Source organism: Microtus ochrogaster, chromosome 5 (assembly GCF_000317375.1).
Source record: "Microtus ochrogaster isolate Prairie Vole_2 chromosome 5, MicOch1.0, whole genome shotgun sequence".
NCBI classification, from domain to species: domain Eukaryota; kingdom Metazoa; phylum Chordata; class Mammalia; order Rodentia; family Cricetidae; genus Microtus; species Microtus ochrogaster.
In genome coordinates this window covers 48,646,649-48,656,691 of record NC_022012.1, presented here as the reverse complement: position 1 = coordinate 48,656,691, position 10,043 = coordinate 48,646,649, and the positions used below count along the sequence as shown (strand labels likewise).

Below are 10,043 nucleotides of genomic sequence, written 5' to 3'. Positions count from 1 at the left end.
TCTTGTAGACCATGCTGGTCTCGAACTCACAGAGATCCGCCTGCCTCTGCCTCCCGAGTGCTGGGATTAAAGGCGTGCACCACCATCGCCCGGCTCCTGCAGGCTTTGAACTGGTAGTGATCCTCCTGTATAATCCCATGTTCTTTCAGACATGAAACTTCTGTTTAATAAGCTTGGGATATATTTTTAAGCAAATTTATTAAGTAATTTCAACGCAGCCAGATTTGAGAACCATTGCGGAATTAGAAAAACAAGCTTCCTTCCGGCTAAGGAGTGTGTTGCTATCCCTTGGAAACAGTGAGGGATAAATGCCTTAATGTCCGAGCAGTGAGTGTGCTGCATAGCATCTGTCAGCAGCTACACACGGTATAGAAGCAGCCGTATGCATAGTTATCCAGAAAATTCTCTCTCTTTGCTCCTTTTCTCTCCCTTTCTTTCTCACTGCAGAATCATACCTTTGTGTCCGTCCTTGCAGTCATCCCAGATTGCTGTTGTATCTATTATGGACAGGAGCCATGTTTGGAGGTCCCTCTTGAGCACATTCCTGTCTGGAGTAGTTAGTGTTTACTTGACATATAACTCGGGGAAAGAGTACAAGAATCATAGGACCTGAGTTTGGATATTTTCCATTTAAATCTTGGGCAAATGAATGAACTTGATTCTTTATATAACAACAACAACAACAACAAATACTATTCTAGATTTTTTGCTAAGATTAAAGAGGGTGTGGTATCTTTATTTAGTCTATCCTTTGTCTTTTGCCTCTATCATGTAGGTCTCTCTGTCATGGCAGCTAGCCATTTTGTTTTGGTAGGTAATTTACCTAGTCATGTCTTAGTGTGTGGCATACTGCCTGGATCTTCATATTTCTCTACCAGATCTGTAAGTTGGGTAGCTTGTGCTGCAGAGTGCATGTCTGATGGCCATTTTGATTTTTCCCAAGTCTGCTTTGAACTCTGAGGATACATTGCTATTTTCAGCGACTAACTTATTATTTTTATTATTTCCTTTATGACTTTCAGAGGTGAGCTAAAAAAAAGTCTAAATAGCAATTCGTCAGCTTTAGATACTGATACTGTAGTGTACAAAAACTGGAAGAACTTTTGCCTCCTGAAACCAGTTTTTGAATGATAATGCATGGAATGCCCTTGATTTATGTATTTTGATATGATTTTTAGTCTTTTTACTTGTATATTAACTATTTTGTAAGAAATGCTAAGGTATACCTTTGTATTAGTAACAGAATCCAAGATCAAACTATGTAATAATAATTCAAAATTATATCTCTTATGTGTCATAAACTTTCCTTTTCAGGCATATGGATCAGGCTGTGATATTGTTATTCTGGCGAGCGACTTTGAATGTGTGCAGATCATCCCTGGTGCTAAACATGGCAACATCCAAGTCAGTTGCGTGGAGTGCTCTAACCAACATGGAAGAGTAAGAGATTTAATTACTTAAGTGTCAATTAAATGTACTTAATTCTCTCAGAGTATTTGCATGAGTTGTGGCTTTGTTCTACCAGCATCTTCACTGTGTTGGCAGATTGCAGGCCTCTCTGTCTTAGCTATTTTGGTGATCTGTAACTGAAAATTCCTAACCTTTAAGCCAGTAAGAGAGGAGGAATCAATTTCTTCCAGATTCCAATACCAGCCTTATTGTTTGTTTTTGAGATGAAGTCTCACTGTGGTGTGTAGGCTGGTCTTCACTCCCGGACACAGTGAGCCTGTCTGTTTCAGCGTCTGCCAAGAGCTTGAGCAGCAGGCCTGGCCTTGGATCTACAGTCACAGTGAATGCTTATCAAGAAGGTTAGTGAGACCAGGGTAGTGGTGGCGCATGCCTTTAATCCCAGCACTTGGGAGGCAGAGGCAGGGCAGGCAGATCTCTGTGAGTTCGAGGCCAGCCTGGTCTACAAGAGCTAGTTCCAGGACAGGCATGAAAGCTACAGAGAAACCCTGTCTCGGAAAAAAAAACAAAACAAAACAACAACAACAAAAAGAAGTTGTTTAGTGAGTTGTGTCTACTATAATATGTCACATAGATGGCTTGAGCTTGTTAATTTAGTGAAAGTTTGTTGAGTGAATATTTAAGAATTTATTCAAACTTTGTAACAGATGCTTTATTTTGAAATAGTTAAACTGTATCTTGTGAACTTCTTTCTCAGATTTTCTTTTCTCATTTTTCAAATAACAAATACTTATGTATATTTAGTGAATTTGTGTATATATTCTATGAATTCATAAGAATAATATGTGACAGTTGTATGTCACTACATAATTATAAATAGGAGGTTTTAAAACTATGATAGGTAATTACAGTGATTTAAACATCCTTAGTTTTCTAGAAGTTGTTCTTTACTGGATAACATTCTATTGAGGATATGTTAAATCAGGGTCTCCATGGTAATAGATAGTAATCATGCAAGTTTATGCCAAATAATAAATAATGATTATTATCCAGTTTCTCCTGCCTCAGTCAGTTGTTTGTATCAGGTTTAATAGTTATGTAGTGCACATTACTTGGTAGTAATACTTTTGAAGCACCTGTTTTCTGCTGGTCTCTTGTGTTTGCTTCCTGCTGTTTTGACTTTCTTTGCAGTTTTTTCCCAGGAAGTGTTATTTCCTCTTATCTTTAGAGAACACCCAGCGCCATCTTTCTTTTATTACTTTTTTGTCACTCTTCTCTCTAGGCCAATCAAGGTAACTTTTAAACTTGCCTAGTGTTGTATGATAATTGCCAGAGATCAATTTTAATAAATTACTTAAGTGTTCATGATAATCACAATTAAATTTTGTGGGAGTAAGAATTATTATTATTTTCGGGACAGGGTTTCTCTGTAGCGTTGGAGGCAGTCCTGGAACTGGAACTCGCTCTGTAGACCAGGCTGGCCTCGAACTCACAGAGATCCACCTGCCTCTGCCTCCCGAGTGCTGGGATTAAAGGTGTGCGCCGCCACCACCACTGCCCAGCTGGGAGTAATAATTTTAAAAATATATACAATAAAGCTGGCTGAGATGAGAGGATTGCTTAAACCTTGTAATTTAAAACCAGCTTGGTTAACACCATAAGACTTTATCTCAGAAGTAAAAATATTAAAATATGCAGATGATTGTATTCATAGCTGTGGGGAGCAGACATGCTGTTTCTATGCGCCTTACCTGGGTAAAGATGGCAAAATTGGCACATTTTTATATTTTTCACCCCTGTGATGGTGTCACATTTCTGACTTCTTGTTAACAAGGCATTTGAAGTAGCTTCCCTGACCTACTGTGGATTGAAAACTTTTTCTTGGAAGGCATGTTAAATATTTAGGTAGCAGCTTTAAAAGGGGGAAAAGCCTGACCTGTCTGTCTGCTGTCTGTCTGTCTACCTATCCATCCAGCTAGCTAGCTAGCTACCTAGCTACCTACCTATCTACCTACCTACATAGGCCTGTGACTGACCAGGGTAGACGGTGTTAAGAGGGATGGCTTCGGTCTGTTTCCTTATGCTAATTATCTCCTTGTCAAGAGTATGATGAATTGGGAGCTACTTCCAGGAATTGTTACAAAATGGGCTCTGGCCAGGCAGGGGTGGCACATGCCTTTAATCCCGGCACTCAGGAGGCAAAGGCAGGTGGTCTCTTGTATTAGAGGTCAGCCTGGTCTACATAGTGAGTTCCAGGACAGCCAGAAATATACAGAGAAACCCTGTCTTCAAACACCACAAAAGAAAAGGTAAAAGAAGATGGGCATTGGTGTCTTAGGAACTGAGGACGTATAGTCCTTCCTACCAGGTGTGACCTAGAGCAGACCAGCCCTGGTTCCCACACCTTGAGTGCAAACACTGGCAGCGGCTTCTCTATCCAGGTGCTGTGGGTCTTTCAGTGATTTCCTTCATTGTATCTGTCCCTTTCTCAAGGTGATTTTTCAATTGGTATTTTCTGTTTGGTGATAACAATTAAAGCCATTTTGTGACATATGCTTAAACCCTGTTATCATTTGATGATTTTTAAAAACGTCTCATGATTTTTATATTTTTACTGGATTTTAAACAGTGCTCATAAAGAGTTGTACTGCTGAAAATATTTTTGTCACTGAAGTCATTTCTATATTAAAAACATTAAAAGTTTAAAATTACATTTTTTAATTTAGTGTGCTCATTTGTATGTGTGTGTAGAGATCAGAAGACAGCTTGCAGGAGTCAGTGTTCTTCTGCTATGTGTGTTCTGGAGATTGGACTCAGGTTTTCAGGCTTGGTGGCAAGTACCATTACTCTATTATCTCTCTGGTCCAAAACCAATTTCTTACAGAAAATCTAATTTCTAAGATAGACTTTGTAATCCCAACAGGATTGGAGTCAGAAGATCAGGAGTTCCTGGCCAGCCTTAGCTACATAGCAAGTTTGAAGCTAACCTGGACTACCTGAGACCCTGTCTCAAAAAAAAAAAGTTGGTTTTTGAATAGGACAACTTCGTAATTCTTAGAGCTACAGATTTTTTTTTTTGATAACAGAGATTGTTAAATCTAGTATACTGCCAGGCTTATTTGTAGAAATAAATTATGGAGATAAATTGGACTTAGATTGTATGAAATTAGTTTGTAATTACTGTGCAAAGAAGGTTATCTGTATTTCACCCTTTCCTAAATACTACCATTGTTTTCATTCTCCTTTAGGTTGCAGCTTCATATGGGAATGCTGTTTGTATTTTTGAGCCCCTGGGCATAAATTCCCATAAGAGGAATAGTGTAAGTATTAATTGATAGAATATTTTAAGAATTTGGTTAACATTTTTTCTTGGTGTCTTAGAATCCACTTACAATAGCAGTAGAGAGCTCCGTAGGAAGCAGTACAAGCCGTGGGTAGGGGTAGCTGCAGCTGTGACGCTAGGAAAGGCCTTTTAGAAACCTAAGTTTCTACAGTGTTGCTAATTGCTTTTGTTGTGCTGAGGTCTTCCCTAGTCTGAACTGCTCTTCCTTTTGCTTGGATTGCTAGTCTCTGTTGCTAGTTTCTGATTCTAATGGCCTGCCCTTCTTCCTTCTCAGAGAATTTTAAAATTCTGTAAGGGCACCATATTTTTTGCAGATCGTAAACCTGCAAATAGATTATAACCTCCCTTCTTCCTCCCAGCACTACTCTATTCTCCGTCAGAATTCATCCCTATTCTAGTCACCCTCCCTTTAGGGCTAGAGCACTGGCTGTTCTGTGGATGCCTTCTCTGTGCAGCTCTAGGGGTAGCGCCTACAGACTCTAGGTCTCTGTGTAATAATAATCCTTCTCAGCAAGGTCTGTCTGTACTGCAAATTGCAAATTCTGCTTTTATTATTCCTTCACTTCTTGGCTCAGCCTTCTTAGTGATGAGATTACAGGTACGAGTCACTGTACCCTGATCTGCTTATCTATTTTCATCTTTCCCCACAGTACTTGTTTATTATTTACAGCTTATGTTCTATAAGCTTCCTTACCGGTTGGCAGCTTGACTCTTTTGATTGTTGTATCCCAATGACTTAGAATAGTATCTAGTGTATCAGATCCCCCCCCAACATTTCTTTGGTGGAGTTAATGCACTGAGGTAAGTTTACTAACCAGCTAAGTGGTCTAGCACATCACATTGAGAACCATTCACATATATACTAAATGCTGTACTTTATATTGTTGAATGCTAAAAAAAAAAAATCCTATAAGGTTAGAATTATCAACCACTTAAAAAATTTACACTGGGTCTGAAAAAGCCTGGGATAAAACCGGACTCGCTGAACATAGCGGACAATGAGGACTACTGAGAACTCAAGAACAATGGCAATGGGTTTTTGATCCTACTGCACGTACTGGCTTTGTGGGAGCCTAGGCTGTTTGGTTGTTCACCTTACTAGACCTGGATGGAGGTGGGTGGTCCTTGGACTTCCCACAGGGCAGGGAACCCTGACTGCTCTTCGGGCTGATGAGGGAGGGGGACTTGGTTGGGGGAGGGGGAGGGAAATGGGAGGCAGTGGTGGGGAAGAGACAGAAATCTTTAATAAATAAATAAATAAATAAATAAATAAATAAATAAATAAATAAATAAATAAATTTTACACGTGTGCTGGTGAAGAAGGCTCACATGTGCAGGTGTGAGGACCTGAATTTGAATATCCTGAATGCATGCAGAACTGGAAGCGGTTGTGAGATGTGAGGTGGAGACAGGAGAATTGGGACCAGCTTGACTGGTATCCTTAGTGATAAATAACAAAGAAACCCTGTCTGAACAAGGTAGAAGAGAGAACTAGATACCCAGGGTATCTTGTTTTCTTGAGAGTTCTATCTAGTTTTCTTTTTTAGACAGTGAGTCCATTTCTGTGCATTAATAAAAATTTCAAAAAGATTTATTTTTATTCTCTGTGTGTGAGTGCATGTGTGCCATGTGTGTACAGGAGCCCATGGAGGCCAGAAGAGAGTGTCAGATTTTGTGTAGCTAAAGTTACAGGTGGTTGTGAGGCTCCTGAAGTAAGTGTTAGGAACAGGACTTGGGTCCTCTGGGGGAGCAGCAGGTGCTCATAACTGCTCAGTCATCTCTGGCCCTAATCAAAAGAATTTTAACATCTTTATAATAGGCACTGCATGTGCTGATGGTAGAAGACTAGAGCTTGGATGCAGACACAGGAGGATCACCACAGACAGGGCAAAGTTATATGGCTAGACCCATCTCAGAAAGAAAACTAAAACCAAAAAACCAAAGACAAAGCAAAAAGATAAAAATACAAAACTAAAGACTCTTCACCCAGACCTTTTCCAACCCCATTCATTTATTTATTTATTAAAAATTTCCACCTCCTCCTATTTCCCTCCCTATCCCCCTCCCTCTCCAGTCCAAAGAGCAATCAGGGTTCCCTGCCCTGTGGGAAATCCAAGGGCCTCCCCCCTCCATCCAAGACTAGGAAGGTGAGCATCCAAATAGGCTAGGCTCCCACAAAGCCAGTACATGCAGTAGGATCAAAACCCAGTGCCACTGTCCTTGGCTTCTCATCAGCCCTCATTGTCCGCCATGTTCAGAGAGTCCGGTTTGATCACGTGCTCCATCAGTCCCAGTCCAGCTGGCCTTGGTGAGCTCCCATTAGATCAGCCTCACCATCTGAGTGGGTGGGCGCACCCCTTGCGATCCTGACTTCCTTGCTCATTCCAGCCCCATTCTTAACAACAACCATATATACAGGTTATGGTAGTAGTTGCCCCTAATCTCAGTACTTGGGTGGTAGAAGCAGGAGAGTCAGGAGTTCCAAGTCATCCTTTGCTACATAGCAAGTTCCAGGCCTCCCAGGACTACTTGAGACCAGACCCTGTTCAAAACAAGCAAATTCCCCCCCCCCCATCAAAAAAAGCTAGAAACGAGACAAACACAAGCATCAGCCAACAGTGGCAAATCCCTGAAGATTATCGTGACCTTCCTTCACTTCAAGTGTTGCTGTCTGTAGGAAAGTCAGACAAATAAGCAGTAATTGTGTAGCGCCAGTGCTGTGATGGCAGAACGGGCAAGTGTTCCCGATGCTGATAGGCTGTCAGTTCGGGGGTGATGGTTTAGGCAAATCATCACAAAGCATACGGATTTTCAGATGGAGGAGCGAAGGGAAGGATGTCTCGTGTTCTGAAAATGTGTTAGTAGTTTGAGAGGACATGTTTAATTGGGCGTGCAAGCAGCTCTCTACGGCAGCATGACCTGTAAGTGGGAATATTGAGAGTTATTTCTAAAATAGTTGTGTAGTATTTGCATCTTTATAAGTTTCTTTTAGTTGATGAAAATGATAAAATAGTGGAATTTGGGGATATTTTAAAAACACATTTTTTTCTCTTTCTCTCTACGTGTTTCAGCAACTCAAGTGTCAGTGGCTTAAAACTGGGCAGTTTTTTTTGAGTTCTGTGACATACAACTTAGCATGGGACCCTCAAGGTATTTAACAACTATACTCAGAAATTATTAAAATAAAGCATTTGATTTGAATGTATAAATAAAATGTGATAATCTTTGATGATAAAAAAGTTACCAATGTTCTATTTTTGTTGATGAGTAAATACAGCTTTTTCTTCTTGGTATGTATTGCTTTATACTGAGCTTAATCCCCCCTTCTTTTTTTGCTTTTGCCTTTTACTGTTATATTTCAAGAATCAGTGGTTTTGTTTTTTTTTTTTTTAGTTAACTTTTATGTCCAAAACTCATAAATAAGACAGGAATGAAAGCATCCTTTACCTTATTTTGTTATTGTGTATTTCAGGAAATTACTGTCTTTAATTTGTAAAGATTAGAAACCTGTAATGATAAGTAGCCATTGTCTCCTTTCATATTCACAATGAGGGCTGTTTCCTAGTCTGTGTAGAAACATTTATTTTTGTTGTGTCTCCTACCTTGAGAAGACTGCATTGTAGAAGGTGTCTGAGATGTGCTGTTCCACTCTGGCTACTCTAGTATTGATTGCTAGGGGAAGTCTTTGTAGTGTTTGTTTTCTCTCAAGTCTTTCCTAAGAGTGACTCTTGCTAGGTTTGTTTTTACTTTCCTCCTAGGGGATTTCTTTTGAACTGACCCCATGTGTTTTTCATAGATAGTATTGTAGATTTTTGCTTAATAGTTTACAGACCTAACAGAACTGTGTTTGCATTTCTTTCTGTAGATACTCCTTGATTACTCATCAGAACATTTTTAAATTTTCAGATAACAGATTGTTGACAGCAACTGATTCTATTCAGTTGTGGGCTCCACCAGGAAGTGATATTCTAGAAGAGGAGGAAGAAATTGACAGTAAAATCCCTCCTGTTCTAAATGATTGGAAGTGTGTCTGGCAGTGCAAGTCAGTGTCTAAGTCCGTTGTAATATTACTTCGCAAAAAAATACTTACTAAATTATGTTCCTTCTTACAGAGGTCTTTAGTTTTGGATGGTATTGTATTTTAGAAATTGAAACTGTAGCCTTTTTTTCTAACCAAAACACATTATAATATCATTCTTTAATCTGTGCGTTAGTTAATTATTCCCCCAAAGTAAAATATTTTCAAATATTTTCATATTTACAGTTCAGTACTTGAGTTGACAGACTTGACACATAGGATTGCTCACTAATGAGTTGGAATATGGTGGTGACGGGAAGATATGAAAGCATCCAACTTCCTGTAGTGGAATGATGACTGTCCTACTAGTGTTAGCATGGGCTACATAGAGAGAGATACTTCTCTGGGAAAGTGATAAACTCTTTTTAACATGTGATAATGAGGATTTTGATTAGCGTGGATGTAGGAATATCATCTATTACTTTATTGTTTTTGAAAGTTACTTTGAATTAGTTTTATTTATATTTTTAGTAAGGTGAAATACTGTGTATTGTTATGGGCAGAAACACTCCTATTAAGATGATTGTGACATTGATATTTGACTGTTTATGCGTAGAATGCATTGTGTTCTGAACGTGCTGCTTTTGTTTGCTTTCAGAACCTCAGTGTCTATACATCTGATGGAATGGTCTCCTGATGGTGAATATTTTGCTACTGCTGGAAAGGTAAGGGAGCAAGCCAAAAAAAAATAAATATTCAGACAAAACAACTGAAAATACCCTTACGTTCATTTTTAGTTCTGTCTTCCATAAATTGAGACAATTCTCCTGCACAGCTTTCTTGAGGTATAAAAATGTCTGTGAGGCTGGGGATATAGCGCAGTGATGGCAAGCAGTGGTTCCCATTGGTGAAGTCCTGAGCTCAATTCTCAGCTCTGTAAAATGGAAAAATAATGTTTGTAAAAGATCTGGTATGATCTCTACAGATAGTACATATTTGGAAAGTAATGGCCATTATTATTCCTCTTTTATTTTTGTGCAATTATATTAAAGTTTTTTACATTTATTATTTGCGTGTGTGTGTGTGTTTGTATATGGGGGCAAAGAGAGAATAAGTATGGTGTATGGAAGTCAACTTACAAGAATCAGTTCTCCTTGTACATGTGGGTTTCATCAGGCTATGCCTACTGGGAGTCTTTCTCTCTGTGAGTTTACATTTAATTTTTTAAATTAATTTTTGAGAATTTCATGTATGGTGTTTTGTTTTCTTTTTTTT

At 39.1% G+C, this 10,043-nt stretch overlaps 1 protein-coding gene across 4 annotated transcripts in view; it reads left to right on the top strand.

The window, feature by feature from the left end:
* Dmxl2 (Dmx like 2) overlaps nt 1-10,043 on the top strand; it is a 134,475-nt gene that overhangs the window by 13,957 nt on the left and 110,475 nt on the right. For all 4 annotated transcript variants that reach the window (XM_013346242.2, XM_005347367.3, XM_005347369.2 and 1 more), the window contains exons 2-6: nt 1,315-1,440; nt 4,656-4,727; nt 7,822-7,900; nt 8,657-8,792; nt 9,427-9,493. In XM_013346242.2, coding sequence (XP_013201696.1) covers nt 1,315-1,440; nt 4,656-4,727; nt 7,822-7,900; nt 8,657-8,792; nt 9,427-9,493 — 480 coding nt within the window. The remainder of the gene's footprint in view (nt 1-1,314; nt 1,441-4,655; nt 4,728-7,821; nt 7,901-8,656; nt 8,793-9,426; nt 9,494-10,043) is intronic.